Here is a 25,664-nt window from a genome sequence, read left to right on the forward strand (position 1 = left end):
ATGGGCCATCAGAAAACAGAAGCATGTTTTAAACTGATCATACATATCTGTTTGAATTTTTCAGGCTTTCTGTCATCCCCTTGAGCAAGTTGTACTACTTTGCCGTTTTATGCCCTTCAGATAGACAGCATATGCTATCAGATAGATAGCATATGCTATCAGCTCTCAAAAGACTGGTCCACCTTTCATATTGTAAGCTTAAGGGTGTAGCATTTTCCTTGTCCACAGTATTCCTAAAGTACTGCTTTTCTACTTAACCAAATTGCCCTCAGAACAACTGGGGAAGTTGGACTGGTGTCAGTAAAGTGCTAGTACACAATGTTGTCATCTTAGCAGCAGCAGTGCAGGTCAGTCACAACAAGTGCTTGTTCTGCAATTTACTTTGCTTGTCACATTGTCCTCTTATTGCTACAGCTTATCAAAAAGCCTTTGATAATCACAAAATTTTCTTTTATGACATTGAAAGTCAAGTTGTCATTACTGACAGGTGCCCAAATACATAAGCAAGCACTTCCAAGAAGAACTTGGTAGGAGGTGGCTTGAAGGGAAAAAAAATCCAGAGGCTGGATTCTAGTAAGCCTTGATATTCAAGGGTCACATTCACTGTGATGGTATTTGACAACTGTGATTAAAGCCCACATGCAGAACATTCTTTCACCATGCAGCACCCCACAAGTAAAGGATACCTTTACAAATGGGCACTTGTATGTATTTTTATGCCAGAGATATGGCATAGGAACAGGGAACTGGAATTAATTCTCCCTGGCCATCAAGTTCAGTCCCTCTATCATAGGCAACTGTGTGATAGATACCCTCACCCGAACTGATCTGGCTGCATCTGTAACACGATCACTGTTTTTACCCCTGTTACACCTCAGGTTATGACTCTGCTGTTGTGGTTAGCCAGCTTGAGTTTTCAAGCTCAGTTTTATTGGTGGATAGTTTGGATTTGGCTCAGTGATGCTGTCAGCAGAGGTCCTTTAGTCAAATCACCCTCCTGGGCTGTTAAAAGGCAGGCAGCGGACAGTCTGGTTGGACACAAGGGTCTCATCTTTCTTGGGAAACTGTCAGGCTGATCAAATATAAAGGGCTTGAGGAAACCCCCTTCCTTACTGTGACACCCGCTATGGCCTCTTTTCTGCCTCCTGAAGTAGCTTTTGCCTACAATGATGCCAGGCTGAACTCATCTTCCGCTACACAAAATAATTCACTTTAAATAATGTTTTAAGGCACCATAATGAGTATGTGATCTTCCTTAATAAAAAGGCAATAAAGACATCTAGTGACTACAGATTTAGAGAGTAGTAACCCTGGGCTTGAATTATCTGTCTCAGTTTCCTCCTTTTGTGGTGGGAAGTAAGCTGTGCTGGAGGTAAGCCTGTTGCATTGCAGCTCTTCTGGGACATTGTAGGGTAGACTGGCCACATCTGGAGATGATACAACCTTCTTTCTCACCATGCAGTCAGCCCTATAGATTAAATACATGACTAACAGAGTGTCTTCTGTTTCTCATGCTTCATGGACTAGCATAGCCAGTAACTTCCTAGCTTCAAATTGTGGGGGAAAGGCCTGTAAAACTGAGGAGGTGTCTCAGCATGCTCACAGTAAAGAATTTCTTCCTAGTATCTAATCTAAATCTACCCCCTTTCAATTTAAAACTGTCACCCCTCATCCTATCACCACACTCCTTGATAAAGAGTCCCTTCCCACCTTTTCTGTAGGTCCCCGTTAAGTCCTGGAAGGCTGCAGCAAGGTCTCCCTGCAGCCACTCTTCTAGTGGCAGTTACACTGCCTGCCTCGCTCCTGGCCCTGCCCAGGCCTCCTCAGCCACTCTGGTGGCTGCTGGTGGCCACCATGGCTCCCTCCATGGCCCTGGCACTGCCCTGGTTCAGGGAAGCCCCTGCACGCTGCCATCTCCCACTCTGCTGCGGAACGTGCCAGGATGGGGCTGGTTGGCTCTGGCAGCACTACACTTTCAGAGGGCCAGGGCAGCACAAGGGGTGGAGTGCCTGCATCCTCACCGCAGAAGATGGCTCGCTGGAGCTGAGATTTGTCCTTTAAGCCACGTCCAGACTAATGGCAGGCTATTCAGTATGTGCGTTACAGTCTGTGCCAGTGATCAGAGGCTAACAGACCTCTGACCTTCAATGCAGGAAACCATTTCCTAGCATTTTTCAGTGACAGTTTCATATACATACTAATAAGGTGATATCAGCCTATGTCACATTACCTGGTTATGTTGGCATTATCCCAATCCTATGAGTGGTGCATTAGTGGTACATTAGATTATACTTCTTCTAGCAGAGTAAACTCTGGATGCTGCATTAAGAAGCTGTTGCATCAGGCACACTTGTCCTTACCTACACCCAAAAATGAAGGAAAGATCAAGCATGAGATCTGGACATCTTTTTGACAGAGATGAATCAGATTAATTTTAGTCAGTGCTTGAATTGGTTACTATTTCATAGACAACACCTAAACCATCACTTTTGTTGCTTGCTTGAAGATCTATTTGGACAATAGCATTATGGAGTTCTTTGTGTCTAAGATACTCGTCTTGCCTTCTCATAAAACACTGTACTACTGGTGTTGAACATTTCTGTAGCTTAGCTTTTTACCCCATCACATGTTGTAGAGTAATTCCCAAGAACGGAAGTACGCTGCCACACAAAAGAAGTATAACATTCTCAAGGTATTATCTTGACCTGCATGCTCATGTTGACTTATATGATGCAAGTTTCAAGTAATTAATGTACTTTTGACAAAGTGAACATGAGGCTTAATGAAAGAATCCAATGTAAATATTGTGATCACCACATAGGGACTGCCTGTAGTTAACATAGCTTCATTTTTCACTGCCAGGAAGGTTACAAATAATTTGCTCTCAGTAGGTCAGAGATGGTGGTGCACTTAGACTATTGAGGGGGAAAAAAAAATAAACAACTCTCCGGAAAACTACTGGGAGAAGGCATATGAATCCCAAATCTTCAGATGAGCCGCTTGTGACGCACTGCAGGTTTTCCCAGAGTGGAAATTCCTCATGGGAGAATCTCTTCTGCAACATTTACTTTTTTTGGCTGCCCCGTTCCAGTCTCACTCACAGAGTGGTTCTGGGCTTTTTTGCTTTCTCTCATGTTAGCCAAGGCGTGCAGGGTTAGTAATAGAGACAACACACACAAGTTGCAACAAAGAAAATTCTGATCATATGTTGGGGTTTAATTCCGTACTACGAGGGTGGTCACACACTGGCAAACATTGCCCAGAGAGGCTGTGAACTCTCCATCCTTGGGAGTACTCAGAGTCCAAATGAACATGTCCCTCAGCAACCTGAGGTAAGTTTGCTTTGGTCTCAGCAGACATCTGACCAGGTCACCTCCAAAAATCCCTTCAAGCCCGAGTTATTTTCTGTGTCTTGTAGAGGTGATGTATCATCTTCCCAGCACAGAAAGGACATTAATAGGCACAGGGCATGGGGAAAGGAAACAATTTCTGATTGGATTTCGAGGATGAAATATATGTAGGGAAAATCAGACATGAAAGTCAGGGAAAATTAGTATGGGTGAGATATGTGATCACAAATGGGTATTTGTTTCTTCCACCAACATTATTCAGATATCCTTATTCCTGTGGCTTCTCAGAACTAGGCAGGAGGAAAAACATTAATTTGTTAGGAAAGGACTGATTTTTCTTATGAAGATATCTGTCAGAACAAAGAAATTATAAGGTTTATGAATTAGAACCTTCATAACTTTCTAACATAACATGACTTTCTGTTTCATGTTTGAATGAGTTTTTGGATCATTTAAGTGTAGATATCCTTAAACTCTAATGCATGACAGTCCTCAGTTTTCAACTCACATGATTTCTTTCTCAAGTCTGCCAGGAACAATTGTGAAATGGCAGAATAATTTTACATTTTAAATACAAACTTTTCACCTTATCCCTATGTACCTATACAATGTTTCAGTCAAGGAGGGCTGAGAACAGCTTTGTTGAGTGAACTTATTTCTCTTATGAAAGTGCATTATTGTCTGGACACAAGGAGATTTTCTCTGAGCTAATGGGAACCTGTTCAAGATTGGTCTGAGCGTCCATGTGTTTCTTTCCTGCAGGAAAAAAACCACAAAACCAAACATGCAAACTGGTGTAACTCCAGCTCTTTAAATATCCTCTGTCCCTTTCAGCATCAAAACCAGTGCTGTGCTGACAGTGTCTCTGTGAGTTTTTGCCTATTTATTAGCCAAAAGTTTAATCATACTTGTACGTATCTGTATAGTCAAAGCCAGACGCATTATTTTCTGTAGAGCTGCCTGTTCAGTTTTCTTGGGCTATACTAAGTTGCTAAATGATGTACACACACCCAAGAAAACCAAGTGATGGGAATTGCAAAAACGAATACGAATATCAAAGGAGAATGTGCTTTCACCCTGCTATGGCAGATTAACAGCTGTTTTGCCTCCTCCTCCCCCTCAGCCCTTGGGGGATGTACGCTATATCTCTGAAATTGGCCTCTTCCCCCGCCAAGGAGGTCAGTGACCTGACCCAGCTTTCACCAGGGCATGCTCACAACATTAAACATTTAACAAGGTAATAAGAGCCCAGGGGATTAACATTTGGGGAAAAAGGGTAAGACCTCTATAACTGAGTTCTTATTTAATAAAAAAAGGCATAAGTTACATATTTCAAAGTCTGTTTAGCAGGGAGAGGAACTGAGCAGGCTGTATTTGCTCTTGCAGTAGGGAAAGAAGAGCACAGACAGGACCTGTGGCTGGATGGAAGTGATAGCTCTCTTGGGGGCTGGTGTTAACAGTGAGAAGAAGCAAGGGAAATTTTTTATTAACTGGAAACTACTTAGCAGATTAACTCAGCTACCTGCCAGGTCCTCTCCCCACCGTTGCAGAAAGTTTAATGGCAGGCTTTTCCTAATAGATATTCTTTTCCAGACCTTTTGTCAGACACAGGTTTCCTGCACGAGTAAATCTACCCATAGGGACAATAGCACTCTGCTCTTAGAATGAATTTCACCATATTTAATTATCTTTTCTAGAATTTAGGGAATTTTATTAAGACCCAATATCTAAATCAATACAGATTCTTGTGGTTCATTACATATTTTTGTTCTATTTTAGTGAAATTTTGGGTGAGCGTGATCTAGAACAGTGTTGGAAAGCACCATGCTTACTTTCATGTATATATACACCATAATTGCAAAATAGAAATATACACATGTACCAAGTACATTAGAATAATTTTATAAATATTTATTAGGTACTCAGTTTTGTATTATGATGTTTTGATGGCTTACTATCTATAGCTCCAACTTCCAAGTCTGCAAAAAAATGACCCCATCACTGTATTTCTGTGAATGTTTACATAATTGCTCTTCAAAATAAAAAATATGCATTAGCTACATGTTCTCTGAAGAGAATAACTGTGTGCAATTCAATTACCATTGGAAATAGAGTAACCCTTTTTTGAACTATGTTGATGCAACTGGACTCTGTCATTTTTTTGAGACTTGCTTATGCGTCAATGGCAGCTGCCATCCTCTGCTTCCTCCACTGTTACGACTGGGCCTGTGGATTGACTGGGAGGTGCAGGATGTGCCCATGTGCCCCTGGTCTGGCTGATGGTGTGAACAGTGCATACTGTGGCATTGATCTGCAGCAGGGACAGCAAACACTCTTTGTGACCTTCTGAAGCCTTTTTATCCCCTTCCAGTTTCCTGGGTGCTTGCAGTATCTGCTAAAATGCCTTGCATGCAGCTGTCAGAGATCAGAATTCAATTTTTTTCCTTCCCTTTCTGAAATGAAATGAGTGAATATTGGGCATTTATGAGGCACAGGCACAGACAGCGCACCTGACATTTATAATGCAGAGCATGCCCTAAATCATGCAAAAACCAGGCCCTAGTTTTTTGAAAGGGACACAGCTGTTTGCTTGGTTTTATGTGGTTTTATTTTTTCCTTAAATAAAAAAACACCTTGACATTTATTTTGTTGTGACTAGGAGTGTTTGGGAATCATTTTCTTTACCAGCAACTTTAACACCGTAATTTTTGTACCTGGAAATTTTAACTTCCAATTTGCTATCAGTTTCTATAAGTTTTTATCTCAAATCCTGTGTATACTTTCCTTTAGTCTTTTAATGACTCCTTTTATGACCTGTCCTCACAAAACAAAATCCAGGTTTTAGTCACGGCTGTGTTTATTTTCCCCACTGACTAATTTAATGGGATGTTACAAAAAGATCAAGACAGTAGTGAACACATGTAAGTGAAAAAAGTATGTATTTTTTTATACCCAGAAATGAGATTCTTATTGCTTTTCTTGGCTGCTTGTGCTAGAGAGAATTACTAGATTAATCTTTTGCTGATTTTATTCAGAAAGTACTTAATGGTTTGTGCTAGTTGGAATGAATTTGAAATACAACTGTTGTATGTTGAAAGCAGCAAAATTACCTAATGTACACACAGTTAATGTAAATTTACAGACAAACTGATTAAAGTAAAGAAGGATTGTTTCAAATCAGTTTAATGCATGAAACATTTGAGCGGCAATTTTATTTGCAGTGAATGTGACCAGCCTAGAGTTTTGTGCAAAAAAAAGTCTAATGGCAATGAGATGTTTCCAATTATATATGTGCTTTTAATTTTGTGTTATAATATCTTCCAAAGAATTTCAAATCTTCAAATTGAAGAAGGACACTGCTAAAAAGGAGATGACTTTCATAGAAAAGTTGACAAACATTTCAGGGAAAATAGCCATTCAGGAGTAAACAGCTGGAAGCAACTGGAAGATGACAGACTCCTAGATTTGTCATTTGGGATCGAGTCATTGGGTAGGCTGGGGCTTCTGTGACTGAGTCAATGCTTTTTTATCATGCACTAGGAACAAGAGTGACATTTACTTCAAAGGAATTTTCATTAATGAATCATCTCTAAGGACAGCTACTGCTGGTAAAAGATCAAAGGTAAAACCCAATGATGCATAATAATAACAGTAATGGACAAAACCCCGAAGAGGGAAATGGAAGATTATGTCACACAGCTCTATGTACAGTCAAGTGCCATCAGTTTTCTTTCTGCTGGGAGCTACAACCTTTTCAAGCCATTAGCACCGAGGCTGGCACAAATGACCACTTGGGCCAGCCACGGATGTGGGGAGTCAGAGATTGACACATAGCAGCATTACAGCTGCAGAATGAGACCTCAAGCAAAGCAGGTGGCCAACTAGACGATGCAGAAGTTTGAATCACAAGCATCTTATTATTCCATTGTGCAGCACCAAAGCAGTCAAATAGTCATAAGTGGGTTTATCGTTTTGCTGTCATGCTGTTGCTAATTCCCACCTTCTAGTCAGCTGTGGAGATGTGGCACATCCTTGGCATTTGATAGCCAACAAGAAGCCCATGCTGCCTTGCACATGCACATGAGAATGGGCCTAACTGGCCTGCAATTCCTGTCACTAGGGAAGAGTGAGGCTTATCCCAGCTATATATCCAGCTGAGCTTACGTGGGGAGAAAAGAACAAAAAGATGGCTCAGGGGCTGTGATCACACATTGTCCTGTCACTGTTGTGCCTGATGTTTTAGGCCTGAGATAAGGAATGCTTTTGTGAAGCCATGGGAAAGGCATTTGAATGTCTTAAATCTAATCTAGTTTGGAAAAAGCAAGATTAGCAGCAGGGCATGTCTTTAACTAGAAGCATGAAAGCTCAAAACTGACAGACCTTTTTCAGTCACCCAGTTAGGCATACTACTACTGGCAACTATGTCCAAACATAGCCTCTGATCAGCTCGGAGTTATGCCCATCTGTTGGGATAATAGCAGCATTAACTCACTTTCTGTGTGTTTGGAAAGCACCCAAACATGTTGTGCTCCTCCATGCAGGGGGCAAACGCCAGGCCAAGAGGTGCCTTTTATGGGCAGCCAGGATAGCCCCGCGTGGGACATCTGTTCTCCAAGAGGTCCTTTGAGTCTAATGTAGGGCTTTGTTCACTTTGGCCACCACATCAGGGAAGGAGGGAAGCTTCTGGCTGCCAACAACAGTGATTGTTTTAGAAGCATCTGTGTGCCAAAATACATGCTGTAGTAAAACACTGCCTACATATCTTGCAATGTGCAAGCCATGTAGCATATGAACAAAATGAGTCACAAAAAGAGGATTGTGGCTGATAACCAGGGAAGCCTTGTGCATCTGGTCAACCAGGATTTCAGATAAATTTGCAAAGTAATTTGTGCCTGCTAGTTCGGAGCAAAATGGAAAATCAGTACTTGAGGCTTGTCACTCCAGGGTGAAAAAAGCACAGGTTTTGGGAAAGGTGTGTCAGAAGTGTTCCCCTTCTACTTGTGAGAACAACTGCTGTGCTAGCAGTGGGATTGCAAATGTGTCACAGTATCCCTAACTGTCCCAAGGTTAGTGCAGCTAGGCAAGCATGAATAGCATCACTAGGCATCCCCAGCATGCATGCATATGCTAGGGCAAGCACCAGGAAGGTTTTCTGTAGTAGCTGAAGTGACAAACTCACGTGATAGCAGGTCATTCCTTTGCCTACACCCTGACTCTGCTAGCCAAATTAATGGATGTTGTTGGATGACTTCATGGCTTCTGCTACAGATCTGCTTGAAGTTGATACATGTATTAATCTAAATAAACCAACAATATATTCAAGTCCTTACTGGATAGTGTAGATGATGTTTTTAAAGTATAGCTACTATTTTTCTATAATAATCCTTCAAACCTTTTCATGTTTTAGAAGGAAAAAAATTGTGGGTTTTATTCTTTGAGGAAGAAAACAATGTATTTTCACTGTAGCTGTCAATTTCCTAGGTTTATTTTGCTGTCATAAAGAAAAATGCCCACAAATGTCTTTGCTCCTGGACATTTTAAAAGTGAGGCCCAACATGCAGCTGAAAATGTAGGCCTAATGTTCAGGCACTTGTTTCTTAAAACCTTGGTCTGAATGTCTGGACTGTTTTGTGTTGCTTACAAGGCTTACAGTCAGCAAAGTTTAAAAAAGAAAAAGAACGACAAATTTTGAGACTGAAGGAACAGCTGCATTGGTTCTCTACTAAAGCAAAACACCAAAATACCAAAGAGCACCAGGTAATTTTGTAAGGCAATTGTATATAAGGCTTAAGCTAAATGTACCAGACACATATGAACGATGCTATTGTGTTATGCTGCTGGTTTGCTAAGAAAGTATCATTTAAAACACTGTGGAATTCTAAGGTTTAATTTTGCTGGGAAAAAAAATCCTCAGTACATGTAAGTTACTATGATTTGATTTGGAGGATTTAATACATATTTTGCCAGAGCAAGTCAAGCTAATTTTTAAGATTCATTCTTCTTTACTTTGGCACCCCCAGTGATGTTTTACAAACAGGGGTAATGTCTGGGTGTTCAGTGTGAAGGTTTGTTCCAGAACAGAGTCAAAGATAGTAACATCTGTCTTAAACAAATACCCCATCTACAGTGACAATGTCAGAGACTACAGTATTTGTTTAAATTGTAGAATTTTTGCCCACACTATACATCAGAGTGAATTTACAAATTAATTCTGGTTTAAGACCTGTGCTTATTTTTATAAATCTTATTAATGTAATGGCATACGCATAGTCAACTCTGAAAGGATGGAAACTTTCAGCTCACTTTTACTTGAGTTCTAATGTGAAAGAAGGAAGTTTAGCAAAATCCAAGAGAACATCAAAGATGATAGCTTTTGTCAGGGAATACGGACCAACACGTCAAGCTAATCATAATACTTCTGGTCTAGGTCTTACATGTTTTATCTGTAGCTAATCCCCTAGACTACTGCAGACTAAAGGCAGCAAATATGATACCAAAGGCAAGAAATGGCTTTACAAATAAACAACTTTCAGATGAAGACAGCAACAGAAGAGCTCCTATTTTTGGGCTTTGTGAAACAGTGTCTGAATTTTATTGCATTTGTGACAGACTTCCATGGCTTAAACATTTTATGCAAAAAGTATAATGAATGTATGAGAAGTTTAGCTCAGATTTCATAGATTTTGTTTGGCACAGAGTTAGGAGAGTGTACTGTTGTGCCTTGAAATGAGCACATCATCACTCCAGACTTGAAAAGCAGGGCTCTCTGGACTCTTTAAAACATGTGAATGTAGTTCACTAGCCATACAGTACTTTGGTTTATATTATAAGGCATCCTTACTGAAGTGGCAATGGACAGGCTCATGCAAGGGCAATCCACCAAAGGTTACTAAGTATATAGAAAACAGCTCTATTTCAATAAATGCCCAAGGCACACAGTGCTGGGGGCTGGGAGAATATGTTGGGGAAGCCCCATACCCACTTTGCTTTCTTTCCTTACAGGCATCTTCTTCTGACTGTTGTCACAGACCAGATGCTGTCTGTGATCAGCTCTGGCCTCACCTGCTGTGGCACACTTGCACCCTTAAATTAACAGATGCTTTGGTTTTCTTCTTTACTGAATATCCAAAGTGTGGTACAGGGCTACTGAGAGTTTGAAAGAAAAAACAGTGAAGAAGCTTGGTTCTGAAGTAGGTCACTCATGGTCAGAGCTGGATACCTCAGAAAGGGGTTCTCAAAGTCCAGCAAGCTCATTAAGGATTTTCTAAACCTGATGAAGGGGGTAGATTCAAGGTCCCTGAAGCCGGTTCATATTTGTCATCTTGGGATTCACAGGCCTGAGCCTCCTCCTATGGGTAATCACCATTACCCATGATTTTAATCAACTGTTTCTTTGTAGAACAAAGTGGAAAAGCATTACTCAATAAACCAAAAACATTTGGTCTGGAAGTGGGAGACCTGAGTTCACTTTCTCTCCCCAACCAAAGCATTTCAAAACCACACTGATGTCCAGACAGCACAGTGTTCAAACTATGACTCGATGGGACATTTCTGTTTGGAGAGATCCTTCCTGCTGAAATAACACCCTTCTGCAGCAAGAACACAAGATTAATGGGGTTGGCAAACTGAGAGCAAAATGGAGTTTGGCGAGTAATCTAAATATTGGACCATTAATTAGAAGATCAGAATCACTTCATCTCTATTTTTCTGTAAAATCTCATTCCCTTATGTGAGGTGTCCAGTTTGGGGGATATATGGAAGACATGTTTAAGGCTTACCTGGAAACCATAAAGGATGGCTGCTTGCGGGTTTGGTTCTTCATTGGAGTTGAACAGGAGATAGACAAAGAGCTGCTCAGAGCAGTTTTTCTCCTCAGATCCACTGGGTGCTTGGGGAATTTTGAGTCAGATAAACATGCCCAGCATTGGGGAACAGTAGAGGCTAGGTTTTCAGGATCAAAATTTAATCTCTACAGACATATATTCCTCCTTGTTGGCATCCGGGTATTAACATGGGAAAAGCACAGTCCCTGCCACTGGTTATACATGCAGGTCTGATTCCTTTCATGATACTAGAGCCACTGACAGGATGAAAAAGGTCTTGTAGTTGTACAGAGCTAGTTCAGATCTAGAAGAAGGGCAGCTGTGTCCACACAGCACTGTATGCAGAACCCGTTGACTTGGGCACCATATCTCCTAAGCGCAGCTTCTTTGCATCTGGAACCTACGCTGGCAAGCCTGCACAGCTATGCATGCACAGTCTGTTTTTGTCAGTGTGGCAATGGAGATCTCTGCACCACTGGCATTGTGCAGCATAGGCACAAAGATTTGTGTCAGACTCAGTTATTAGTTTAAATTTCCAAAGATATTTAGGTGCCTAACGACCACTGAAAACAACATGTTCAATTATATATATATATATATATATATATATATATATATATATATATATTACTCTAGTAAGTGCTAGTTTTGCTGTACACTCAGTGAGACAAAAAGCCGGAAGAAAGCATAGGTGACCAGGAAATTGGTGCACGCAGTAACTCTAGGAAAATTGTAGTATTTATCAGAAAAGCAAATGAAATAGAGTAATGAAGCAAATTAAAGGACTGGCCCAGTCTTTCTTAAGCTGCCTTTAAAAATTCTTCATGAGTACTGAGGTAGCTACTCTTGGATGAGAGAATGACCACCTTGTGTTCCCCAAAGGGCCAGAAACAGAAAAATTTGTGTTATGAGAAATACAGATTTTTCTCTCTACACCATTTACAAGTACAGGTTATGTACATTACAGGAAAATATTATCAGAATAGAAAGACAACACACTACCATTAATTGTTACTTAAAAGTATGGTCTCACTCCCTTTCAGTGCACTTGATTAAATGGCAAATAAGGTAGCCTGGTACTACAAAATAGATGACATTTGGATTACTCATTGCAAGGAGATTGTGGTGTACGCTTACAAATAATTGATTTATTAGTTCAATTTCATGAGAAGCAAATTTTTGATGAAGTAACTATTCTGTGTTCTACTGAAGATATTAAGGTCAAAGGAAAGAACACATGATACCCTTTCTTTGAACAATACATCACAATTTAAAGCTAAATAGTTTTCTGTGGAACTTAGTAGGAAAGTAGGTGTAAGAGTCTGCAAGATACAAATTAAATTTTGATAATCACAAAACTATTCCTCTTCATGTTCCTATTGGGAAAGTACATAGGAGATAACCTGTACTTCTGAAATAGCCCTTCAACTTTCAGGCATATTGTGTCGCCCCATACACAATAAGATCTTATACCGGCATCATGCTCTGTACCATGAAGGATGCTGCTCTTGTCCTCCGACCAAGGCATCCAGCCGTAAGTTTTAGCTTATGATAAAAAAATAATTGTTTCAGACATTTTCTCAGGAAAAACTGCTGCTTTGAAAAGCTGAGGATGTCTTCCGGAATACAAAATGTGTGACTGGCCTTGGCAAGCTGCTTGAGCGAAGAAAAGTGGGTTTCATTCCCCTGCAATTTTTTGTTATTTATTCTGCCTTTGCTACTGTTTCACCTCTTTATGCACAGATACTATAGATGTAAATTGGCTATTTGTCATTGGTAACTTGTGAAAATGTTGGTTTTTGTTAAAGAATTTTTCTTGTGTTTTCTTTGCTTTCACACATAATATTCCAATTTCCTTTTTGTTCTTTAAACATACTTGAACACTTTGTGTGTGCATGAAAAGAACCATTGTTTAGGTTTAAAAAGAAAGGTACAGATACATAACATTTCCCCTTATTTTCTAATATTGCTCCTCAGTCTTGCACAGATCTACATGTAAAGACAAAGACTTGATGGGTGAATCTTAAAGACCTTACCCTTCAGGAAGAATTTGCTGAAGCAGAAATACTCTTCTAGTAGTAGCTGTCCTGTTAGTGGGACCTGACACTGGACATAGTACTGCAACACAGAGTGGTACTACCTGCTGAAGTATCTTGCCAGGCTCTCATCCCCTCAGTGCCATCCCAGTGAATGGTGAGACCATAGCTGATTTAGGTTATGTAGCAGAAAATAAATGCCTCATGCAATGAAGTACCCTGTTTCTGCATGCAGGGCATATTCAGCATACTCAGAGGGTTTCTTTAGCCATCTTTCTTTACTGATCTCTGTGTGCTCCTGCTGGTCCCTGTTGTGTGTGTGTGCTGAACAGAGTGGGGAGTTCACTGTTTCCTCTGTGCAGTCTCTCTGCATCACTCAGGCTACTGGTAAAAATGCTGGCCAAGTGTTTTCTTTAACTCTGCTTTCTTTCTATTATTCTCCAAACTCTGCTTGTCTGAGCTTTGATAGGTTATGCTTAGCCCAGATAAACCTTGACTTCCCCACTGCATTTTGAGACACAGAAGAAATTGTGCAGACACTGGTGTCAGTTGTCGGACAAACTGGGTCTGCTCCATTGCTCCACATATGACAGTATGCACAAGTAAAGAATTGTCTTCATAAGGAGTGTTTGACTGTCGGTGTTTAAGGGCTTCATGCTTAGCATCTCATATCACCCTCCTGAGGCATTCATGTAGCAGTGGCCTATGGTGGCTGAACAGGAGCTTCTGCAGAGGGACCTGTGTCAGAGGTACTGGCAGCAGGGATGGCACAGGCTAAAACAATATTTCTGTGGGCCTAGAGGGAGCAGCTAGGGCTGGGCTGGGGGCAGATGAGACTGAAGAAAGGGGCAGCTCATAAAACAGCACTGACAGAGGGGATTAACTCCCAGTCCCTTCACATTCCACTGATCTTCTCCAGTTCCTTACTCTATTTGAATGTCCTCTCTTCTCCAAGCCCCCAAACCTGCACTGATCACTATGTCCCCATCTTCAGTCCTTAAAGCATTACTGACTTCTTCCACCCATGGTCTTTAAAACTCCCTGAAACCTATTTCCTTCTTTCCAGAATCAGCAACTCTGCTGCTCTGGCTAATCTACATTTTGCTACTATAAAGAAAATTTACTTTGCCCTCAGCCTTGGGGAAGAAAATTTAATATTGTCTATCCACTTGGGAGCTTTGGGCAGTGCTTGTGGAGGTGTCTAGCATATGCATGCTAGCAATCTCATCCTGTACTCACAGCTGCCAGAACATGTTTGTGCTTTCGGTTCTGCAATCCAAACATGCAACATAGTTAGGTTCCCATAGTGGTACTTGGTCCTCCACCAGCTTGTTTTACTCATATCCCTGACACTAAATCAGTATTATGCAGGTCTTAGTAGATGCAGGACCAGTCCTGGTACTTCTCAGGTTAAATACAGCAAACTAGACACCCTTATTCCTTTGCTCTGAAATGTTGATGCTGCTCCACTGTCTTCTGTTTGGTGCTGATACAATGGTATTTTTGTCATACTACTGAGCTGAGACACAGGGGAGTTAAGCCATACCACAGCTGAATGAAGTTTCATTAAACTTGGAATAAGTAACACTGAAAGATAAAATTATTTAATGCTTCAGTTGTGGTGTGAAGGCCTTTTAAGCCAACCAACACAGGATCTCATACTTCAAAGGAATACTTTAAACAACTCCTGTACCCTACAAATGGGCAATGCACTCAGCTGTCTTTTATTCCCATGTTTCTTCCCTCTCCCACCACCAATGCTTGTCATTCAGCTTCAATATGTTTTGGTTTTGAATTTTGGATTGCAAAATCAAGTCTTCTGCTAGGCAGATTATTTAATTGATCCGATTGCTTTCAGTCCATACAGGACACACTATTATTTTCCTTACATTCAGTTAAGTAAAATGTTGGTAACATGACAATAATATTAATTACCAGTCTGCTCTCTAAATGTTATAATTTAAAGGCAAGTGCCTGCACACCAGGGTGCTTTTTCACCTGTACATCAGCTACTTTTTTACCCACTAGTTTTTATGTTGTTGAAAGAGCTAGTGTCAGGGTTTAGAAACATAAAGTGAGAGACCAGATAGGAAAAGCAAACTCACCTCTCTTTTTCTGCCTGGTTGTGCTTGAAAAGATATGTGCAGAACTGTACATATTTAATACTCTCCCTCCCTCTGCAGGGCCTCTTTGTGGGTTCAAGGGTATAGTTTTACTGAATGGGATTTACAGACCTAATTCCTTACAGATTCAGGCTCCCCATCACATTTGCTGTAGATACTGAATTTGTAGCATATCTTTCTTGAAGAGCTTGGAGAACAGTGGGGTTTGAGAAAGGAACTGGAGAGTGGAAATTAGGGAGATTGCTGTCTTACACCAGTGAATCAAGATGCTTCCTATTCACCTGGCTGGAAGGACAGTATTTCCTGGGCTAAATTACTTTTAAACAGGAAGCTACTCTAAATTATCAGTTACTTATTTCTAGCTTTGCTGCTGTGCAGTGTGATGGGCATAAGAAATAAAGTTATAGTTTGGCTTGATCAGGCTCCAGTTCAGCTGTGGATTAGTCTTCATGAATATTTTACTGGATTGTAAATCTGAATGCTGTGCAGTAGTCCTTATAATATGTACACAGAGTGTTGTACTGTGCTACTTAATATCTCCCCATGATCCCAGCACTGACAGATGCTATAAGGACCATTGGGAAGACTTCAGTAGAAAGGACATCTCCATTTCAGACACATTCATCTTTAGTCAATAAACTTTCCCGGATTTAGCTTAAAAAATGTCTGTGGTAGTATATTTTTGGCATCACAGCTTTTAAGAAAAAAAGTCCCCTCTGCTTCTTGCATGGCACAACTTGTCACTAGAGAAACATTGCTCCAGAACGGAAATAATTTTCAACAGATAAGCACTCCCAAAAGTATTTATTAGCTATCAACTCAGATAAACTTACATGTAAAGAACATGAAAATCCCACTTCCCATCCTGCCCCTTTTATTTGTTTATGGGTTCCCAGGCATATTAATTATATTTCATTTGGCTTTGCCCCAGAGAGTCCTGAGCAACAGGGGCAGAGGCTGCTCAGTTCAGTTGCTGTGGCTTATATTTTGTTCCCCTGAGAGCATCTTTAATTAATGTGATGCTTATTCTCAAGCAAACACATCAACTTCTCCATCTCAGTCATTTATGAGTGGCATAGCCTCATGTGTACCACTGATGGAGATACTGTTTGTTTGTTTTATGTAAATAAACTCTTGCAGTTGGGAGAAGTCAGATGTGGGACTTAAGTGACTAAATATAAAGTGACACGGGCAAGGTGGTGAGCTGCTAAATGTGACCTAGTTCAGTTTCTTTTATCTGTTTGCAAAGCTGAATCCCTGTGGAGTGATTTTTGTGAATGCTGTGGTGATAGGAACTGCAGAAATTGCTGAAGCTTGTCTAAGAAAAGCAGTTCAGAATGATTTTTGAAATTTTCGTGTTAGCTTTTGTTCTAGTTTTTGATAAAACAGTGCAGGCAGATGCTTTCTTCTCCTCTTTCCCCATGGCAGTTGCATCCCAGAGTCAGAAAAGCATTTCACTGAGCATCAATATTGATGCAAGCTTGCAAAACATGTTTTTCTTTATTAGATGACATATAGTCAAAGACAATATGTTTGGGGCCAAAAAAAAAAAAGGTAACTGAGAACTGGAGAATGAAGAGGAAAAGTAGGTTTACCAAGGAGCTTTTAGTAAGCCAAGTTAGAGAAACCAGTAACAGAATTCCCTAACATGGATGGCTTTTTAAAAGCTCAGAGAAAATTTTGGTTTAGTACTGCTTTCTGTAAAACTCTTGACAGATTCATCAGCTCTTTTAGGGCAAGAGTTCAAAAATCTTCCTAAAATTATATCCTATGTGGTGTTCTGTGGCTGATGCCTAACGTGGTTTGTAAATGGTAGCTGTATGTACAATGCTGACAGGAAAACCGACATTTGTGTGAGGTGTGCCTGAAAAAAAATTCCCTGTAATAGCATTTACAAGTGTGGAGGGCTAAGCTATGTAGATTGTGTTGTATGAACAGCACAACACTTCAGGGTCTTGTGAGACTAAGAGCCCAAACTCAAAGATATAGGTAGCACCATCCTCTACAGGTAGCTAGAGGTAAGGTAGAATGTAAGGCAGTTTAGAGAAGTATCTTTGCTAATCACTGCTCTGCAAACCTTTTCAAAAATACAGTTTAGTTTATGTGGTGAGACCTGAGGTGGCTGTGGCTCAGTTTCTTCGTGGCAAGAGAGCAAGAACTGTGTGTAATTACTGACTGGAGGTATAAATGCTTACCTCTCAGCCCTGCCAGCATGCAAAGACTGCTAGCAACTACCTGCTTCTTGTAACCACTTACAGTCCTCAATTATATCTATTTCTCGCTCTTCTGCCTCTGAGGGACAAACGTGCTGTGAGCTGTCTGATTCCTGCATTACTCCTGCAACCTGAGCTTTTTGCGACAACTTGGGAGTGTGTGCGCTATCATCTCAAAAAAAAACACTATGGAGATAGGATTAGTGCATGATGTCACCTTTTCGGGTTATAATGCATTTTAATTTGTCCTGTGTTAGCCAGCTGACAGCTCTGCTGGCTCAGTGACATTCCAAGAGAGAAGGATATGCCACATGGCACTCTTTCCAAAAAATGTCCAACATTTTGCCTGTGTCCTGATTGCAGATTTTCAGAATCCTATCCTCACGTTTCAGAGAAATTCAAATATGTGGCAAAGGAGAAGTCAACTTGTTTTCCCCATATTTTTTTCTGTTGAGTGCAGGAGTGCTTACAAAGCATGAAAGCATTCTTGAAGAGTGAAGCAGCTCTAGTAAAAAGCCTCTCCTGGTAAAATAAAACCAGCAGCAAGTGAGCCCCAGAGGAGTGAAGAGCATAGACGTGCAGACATCCCTGTGTACCACCGTCCCCTGTCCTCTTGAGACCCTGTCTCAGGCCCTGCTGCTGAGGCACCCCCCTGCCTGGCTCCATGGCCAGCAATCAAGGCCACACTTCCCTTTTGCATTCTTTACCTTCAGGTAGAACGCTGTCATTGATGCCCTGTGCACGACTTCCCATTTTCAGCTACTGAATTTTCTCCTGCTTTTGTAATTTTTAGTTTCTCAGAGTTCTTTCTGTAATGATATCCTTGTTCACTCCTGCCTTGGCAATGCCCTCTGGCTCTGCCATCGTCACAGCATACCTCATTGCATCAATTTATGTAGTCATCAGGTTTCCTCCTGTCCTAATTTTTGTAAATGACCATTATTGAAAGTTTCAAATGAGTGTGCCAAGATCCTTAAGGAACTGCAGCATTGTCATTCTCCTCCAGATCTTCCCCACTGCCAGTCTTCTAAAACCAGCCACTTTTGCAACTTTTTAGTAATTTACATCATCTCCAGCTTCAATTCTTCCCTGCATAGAACTGTCCTGAGTCCTGCTGCTGTTTAGAATAATTTTGCATCATATTATTCGATTAGAAAATCTAACCATTTATCAAAATATGCATTAAGTTTGTCATAATTTGTCACCAGTAAATATTTACTAGTTGTACAAAGCTACTCTGTAGATGAATGGTACCTTACCTTGGACAGCTGCCCAAGTTACACCAAAAGTGTAAATAAACATGTCTTTTTCTTCTGCTTCTTTCATACTGCTATATTACAGGTGCACACAGCATGACTTGGTAGAAACAGTATATGTAGATCTAGAAAATCCTCTCAAAACATAATAAAGGGGTCTTCATTAACAGAGCAGAAAACTTCCATGAATACTTGACCACATAAAAATAGACCTGACTTGTCTGTGTTTGCTTTCCTTTTATGTAATATCATTGTGAATATTCTAAAAACACATTCGCCGGCAGCAGTGCTAACAGGAAGAATGCATTCTAAAAAAATTTGAGAATATTCACATGTAACATGTTTTGGATATATAAACATGTATTCTTTCCATGAGTCTGAACCCAGTCTTATTTTAGCCATGTTGTGCCTGTGCACAAGAGCTGAAACAACCTCTTTAGATTTATATTCACTGGGACATGAAAACAATATTATGGCTTTTGTCCACTGAATATCAACAACTTTTGTATTAAGAATATAGATTATACAACAGGGAAGCCACTGCATATGTGGCAAGTGCTGTTTGCCATGAATTATTTATGTAGACTCATGTCTTTGCTCCAGAAGAGTTCAGAAAAAAGAATTAATACAAAAAAGATCAGAAACTCGGTAACTACAGCCTTGGGAAAAAAAAATATGCTAATTATAATAAATTATTCCATCCACTGTAATTCTGAGTTAGGACTGATATAAGTTCAGGAGATAAAATTGTCTTGGGAGGACAGTTCAGAGTCTATCTATGTCTGCGCAAGCCAATATTATTTCTCCTTTTGTGACAAAACGAGTCCAGAATATGCAAAGGAAAATAAGTCCTTTGCTGCAGTTTCTGTTGCTTGGTGTCTCAGAGGGTATCTCTGATAAAGCCCTTCAGAGGCACACGACATCATAATTGTCTGAAACTATCAACTCTGCTATCAGAGTGTGCTTGGTACAAGTAGTGATACTCCCTGGCAGTATTTTGTAGCAACTTGAACTATGGAGCCCACAGTGTATCATCAGAAATGCAGTATTTTGGGCTGGCAGTCAGAATAGAAATCTTGGAATGCTGTTTTGAGTAAATTAAACATGGTTCATCTTTTCTGGGAGCACCTGTGGTGGGTTGAGTTTGGCTGGACACCAGGTGCCCACCAAGCCGCTCTGTCACTTACCTCCTTAGCAGAACAGGGTGGGGAGAAAATAAGATGGAAAAAACCTTGTAGGTTAAGATAAGGGCAGTTTAATGAAGCAACAGCAAAAGTTGCGTGCACAGAAGTGAAGGAAAACAAAAGATGTTATTCTCTACTTCCCATCAGCAGGCAATATCTGGTCACTTGCTGGAAAGCAGGGCTTCCGTATACATAGCAGTTTCTCTGGAAGACCAACGTCATAAATAACAAATGTCCTCACCTTCCTCCTCCTTTCTCTTGGCTTTTATATCTGAGCAGATGTCATATGGTATGGAATGTCCCTTTGGCCACTTTGGGTCAGCTGTCCTGGCTACGTCTCCTTCCAAGATCTTGCCCATCTCCAGCCTGCTGGGGGGCAGGGGTTAAGGCTGGAGAGAGCCTTGACGCTGTGCCAGCACTGCCCAGCAGTAGCCGAACACTGGTGTGTTATCAGCACCTTTCTAGCTACCAATACAAACGCAGCACTATGAGGGCTGCTATGGGGCTGAGCTCCAGACCCAGTACAGTGCCAGTTCCATTTCTTCGGGTTAAGAAGAAACCTAGTATAGATACATAGATTTTACTAAGATAACTGCAACAGTTCTGTGCTTACCTTTAGATTGAAACTACATTGACTGTCCACTGGTGTATTAAATTACTGATGAGTACATTTATACTAGTAGGTTCTGCAAGTTGTCTGCTAAAAAGGAAAACAAAAGTCTTCTTCTAAATATCTGAAATAGCTCAGTAAGTATTTACTAAACAAAACCAGACATTGGACTTGACATTTTTTTGTCATCATTGTTTTCAAAATTTTTGTCCTCACTCAGTGGGGCATGTAAAGGGCTGGGGGGGAAAAACATGTCTCCATGAAGAATTTGACTGGATTTCCTCTTTTGATGGTTTGCTGTTTTGCCTGTTCAGAGGAATGGATCGTTATTCTTATCAGTTAGAGCAACCGCGCTAAGAATATGTATACCTTTATGACAGCTTTTCACTCTATTATACAGTAAATGAATGCCTGTCTAAGCCTAGCATTGTCCACCGTTTGAAGTATAGTCACTATTCCAGTGGCACGATCCCTTGAGAGTCATGGAGAGATGCCCAGTGCACACTCAAATGCTCTTGCTTGGGCACTGGGAAGCATTTCCACATTTGTTTCCGGATGGATTCTTGCCTTCCAATTCCTTATGCCCTACTGGGAGATGCTGGAGTCTGCGCTGGCTGCACAGGCACCCTGCCCCTCTGCAGAGGGAACAGAACAGGGCAGTTTTGTGGGCACAGGGTATGTACCCGAGTGCATGCCAATAGCTCTGTGTTACTATGAAGTGCACACAACCACAGAAACACACATCCTATAAGCAGGCAACTCTGTAAGGTTGAATGGTGGTATATTTTAGCAATACTTCAAAAAGCAGAAAGTAGTTATAAAATTAAGAGAAACTGAAAACTAGAAAAACTGAAAGCAAGTGTGTACTGTCCTAATTGCACTTCTGAAGTGCTGTCATTGCATGTTGCTTAACAAAATACTTGCTTGGAAATCACATGTGTTAGGACTAGTTTAATGCTTTCAGTTTGTCAACAATCTTGCAGGACTGGAGGAGGCATGTGCGACCTTGTTGTTGTTTTGGTCAAAGCATATGTCGTGCATCTGATGGTCCCTACACTTCCAGCTTTGCCATGTGGTTCCTAGGTATGTTAGGGCACCTGTGGTCCCCACTGCAGCTGGCAGCACCAGGATACTCCCAAATGGTGCAGGTGCCTCTGAAGCACGGGAATCCCCTCCCCAGCTTCCACTGCCTCCAGCTCCACTGCTGGGAAATGCATCCTGCCATTTTTTTTTAATAATACTGAATCATTTCCTTTGTGAGACCTCTTACAGGGACGGGTTTCTTTAAAGCTGACCTGTCCTCACCATCAAATCTCCCTCGTGCATCAGCAACTGAATTCTGTCTTAATGCCACCTTCTGCAGTACCTTTCATTGGTGGCAGAGTCTCTCCCTGCTCCCTAGGCTTGCGGTGCTTACTGGACACAGGTCTTTCACATCTCTGCTGAGCCCCGCTGACAATTTTCCCTCCCCGCTCCCGTTCTCCCTCCCTGCTGCTGGGCTGCTGCAGGTGGGTGAAGCTTTTGCAGTTCAGCTGTTCGGGGACTTTCCCCCCGCCCGGGGCCGCTCTCTCCTCCTGCCAGTCCGCCCTTCCCATGCAGCCAAGCGGCCTAAGCCCCCCGGCTCGGCGGACGCCCCCTCACTGCGCGGCCCCGCTCCGCCCTCCCGGCTCCGCCCGCCCGGCTCCCCTCGCCCCATCCCGCCCGTCGAAGGCTGGCGGTGGGTGCCCCGGCCGGGCCGCGCCGCGCCTCTCGGAGAAGCCAGGCGGCCCCCGAGCATAAACGCCGGCCGGGCCGCCGCCGCCCCTCGGCCCGCCGGCTCTGCTTCCGGCAAGGCCAGCCCGGAACGCCCCGGCGCGCTGCCGGGGCAGCAGGCTGGCTGCCGGCCGCCTGCCTCCGCGCTGCCCACGGCGGCTCTCGCGGCCGCCCGCACAAGGCCCGCGGCAGGCGGCAGCGGCCTGGCCCCCGGGGCCGCCAGGGCAGGCGGCGGTGCGCAGCGCGGCGGTGTGCAGGGGCCCGGCCGGCCGGAGGCGGCTCCGACCCGGCGTGCGGCTCCCGGGAGCGCGGGGCCTTCGGCGGCGGCGAGGCCCACGCTGGGTCGCGCCTCCCAGCGTGGCCGTGGAAGGCGTCACCCGGCGCTGGGGCGCGGGTCGGAGGCTGCGCTGCTGCTGCAGAGTGCGGGTGCTAGTTCTGCTGACGGTGTGCTGTGCTGCTCCTGGCCCTGCCCGCGATGGCAGACCCGAGCAACAACGGGTTTTTGTGCGGCTGTAGTGGCTGCGCGGCCTTACGTGTTATTTACACCACTACAGGGCCCTTCATTTTGATGGGTTGTTGCTATTGTAAACCAACATAAAGTAGAGAAGATCTGGACTGCTTTCTCTTCCTCCACCAGATCTCCAGGTAATTACTGGTACTAGTCAAATGTCCCTGCGTATCAATGCGACTTACTGGTATAAATTCAATTTAAAGAGCATTTTAAATTACGAAGTAGCTCTGTTTTTCTAGACGGTCTGCAGACATAAATTACTATGTTCTTGTGCATCTACTAAAAATGTACTTAACGGTCAAACTGAAGGCAGAGGGCAATGAGCTACATGTGAAATCCAGGCTCCTGTAGGTACCCGGGTAGCCAGCCTGCCCCAGCTATCCACCTCCCACTTCCCTGAGACCGCTGCTCTCCCTGGGAGCTGATGGTGATGGCATGGCACAGCACTCCTGAAACTTAAAGCTTTTCAACGACATGGTTGTTCCATAACAACATAGCACCGTAGGTATATATGAATTATCAAAGCTCATTCTCAGGGTTTGTATTTTCTGTCCCCACTCATGCTTTCTTGTGTCTTATGCATGCCTGGCTTACAGACTTTTCTGGGAAGAGGTACGTCATTGTATGTAATGAATATTAAACATGTTCACTTGTGTCAAGATTCAAGTGTTCTTCATCTATATGTTTTAGGTTTATCAGCGGATTTCAGGAAGTTTCTAGAAGTGCCTTGCAATTTATTCACTTGGGTTAGATTAGCTATTAGGAAGAAGTTCTTTACTGTGAGGGTGGTGAAGCACTGGAACAGATTGCCCAGAGAAGCTGTGGATGCCCCATAAGGCTGGATGGGGCTTTGAGCAGCCTGGGCTAGTGGAAGATGTCTCTGACCATGATTGGGGGGTTGGAGCTAGATGATCTTTAAAATCGCTTCCAACCCAACCCATTCTATGACTATGACATATTTTTAGTTCACTGTGCTGAAGTGATTAAAGGGTTTGCCTTTGAAAACTTACCTTGTCAATGCTAGCTGCATTATATAAACTTATTCTATGCACAGATGAACAGAGCTGGTAGTGCCCATATGATAATCATGTGCTTCTCCATAGAGTTAAATATTCTTTCCTGCACTAGTCCCTCAGTCAGTATTTAAAGAAGTATTAATTCAAGCATTGGCATTGAAAACCAGCTGGTATAGCAAACTTGACCTAAGGTTGTACCAGGCTAGGCAACATTTGTCTTACGTAACAGAGCAAAACAACATACATCCCAGAACACGCTTGTACAGAGCAATACAGGAGAAAGAGAAGCACATTGGCCAAGCCTGGAGTTGTTCTGCATGCATGTGGACAGCTATGCTTGGTGCAAACTTCACTGCAAAGAATTCAGCTCACAGTTCTCCTTTCTTCCATTAATGGTCAGAAATCACCATAACAAAAAAGACAGCTGTATCACATCCAGTCAAAGAACTGCCTTTAGAAAATCTTAGGTCCTACCAGCTCCAGCATGTGAGGGAATGGGAAGTCTTCCTTGGTTTCTGCACTTCACAATGCACAGCATTGGAAATAATTTGGTAAGAAAGAGAAATAAAGAATACATGGTTTTAAAAAGAACTTGAGGAGATAGCTGTACTGTTGGGTAAACGTACAGGACTTCAAGGAAATGGATATTTAACTTCCTGAATGCATCAAAATTCCACTGACTTCAGCTAACAGCTACATTAAAAGCCAATTTTATACATTAAGCAAGTCAGCTGTATAAATTTATGGGTTATATATTCAGTTTAGAGCAACTTATGACTTTACTTATTTTTCAGACTAGTTTGTGCACAGGAATAAGAGTTTCTCTATTCCTGTGTTCTCTTTGCTGCACATAAATATGGGACAATTGCATGTAGAAGGCATACTCATACATATTTTGTAGAGAGGACCAAAACCACCACATACAACATTTTAATCCCTGTCATGCGTTTTTTAGATATTTTATTTCCAAATACAACAATTCAGGTTTTCTAAATGCTGATCATTCACCTGTCTCCATAACATAGGCCTTTATGCCTTGTGTTTAGTTGCTTTTATAATATTATCATCCTATACGCTATTTATGTAATAAGTGAAAACTGTGGAAGGCACCATTTTTGCTCAGTAGCTTCTTGGTCACCATGGAAAGGTCAGAGAACTGACTGACTGTGTCATAGTGGGGACTGGCTGAAAGCTTGCTGGATGCATGAGAGAGGGGGGTAGAAAACGGATGGCAAAAGCAGCAGTGGATGGTGAATGATGTGCCAGTTCTGGTTGGCTTTGAGCTGCTCAGGTGGGGAATGTGGAAACTGAGCAAGAAATAGCTTGCTATTTGTTTCTACATTCTAAATTCTTAAAGGATCACACCAAATAATTACCTGGTTTGTGTATGCTGTTTTCTGGCAAATCATGCTGCCTGGCTGGTCACTCAGGCCAACATATATGCAGTGCAATTCGGAAACTGATGATCCAAATAGCTTCAAACCATTTGAAGATCTTCAGCACGTTTAATAGTTACATATAAAAAGCCTCTGAATGCTGGAGTCAGGGTTCTGCAAAATAACAGGCTTCTCTTCTGCCTTTTATTTGAGGTAATGAGTGCCATTACAATCTAGTGTCTTCTGTATGTGAGTCTGTCTATGCTCGTTTCATGAAACTTTGTTCCCCATGTTGACTGAAATTTTAGGGTCTGAAGAATTTCTGATGGAAAGGAATGACTTTTCCAAAGCAGATGCCTTGCTGGGTTTGTCTTCCTTGTTGGATAATTTCCAACTGAAAATGTTGTTGCTGTT

General features: G+C 42.1%; 1 protein-coding gene across 1 annotated transcript in view; it reads left to right on the forward strand.

Moving 5' to 3' along the window:
- Positions 1 to 3,312: 3,312 nt before the first annotated feature.
- Positions 3,313 to 25,664, forward strand: part of LOC308056800 (uncharacterized protein) — a gene marked incomplete at its 5' end in the record, with an annotated part of 51,609 nt that continues 29,257 nt past the window's right edge. Inside the window, 2 exons of the mRNA XM_080372640.1 lie at positions 3,313 to 3,332; positions 21,857 to 22,992. Coding sequence (XP_080228766.1) covers positions 3,313 to 3,332; positions 21,857 to 22,916 — 1,080 coding nt within the window. The 3' untranslated portion in view covers positions 22,917 to 22,992. The remainder of the gene's footprint in view (positions 3,333 to 21,856; positions 22,993 to 25,664) is intronic.

The sequence above is a fragment of the Falco punctatus genome (assembly GCF_963210335.1).
Source record: "Falco punctatus genome assembly, chromosome: Z".
Taxonomy (NCBI): Eukaryota; Metazoa; Chordata; class Aves; order Falconiformes; family Falconidae; genus Falco; species Falco punctatus.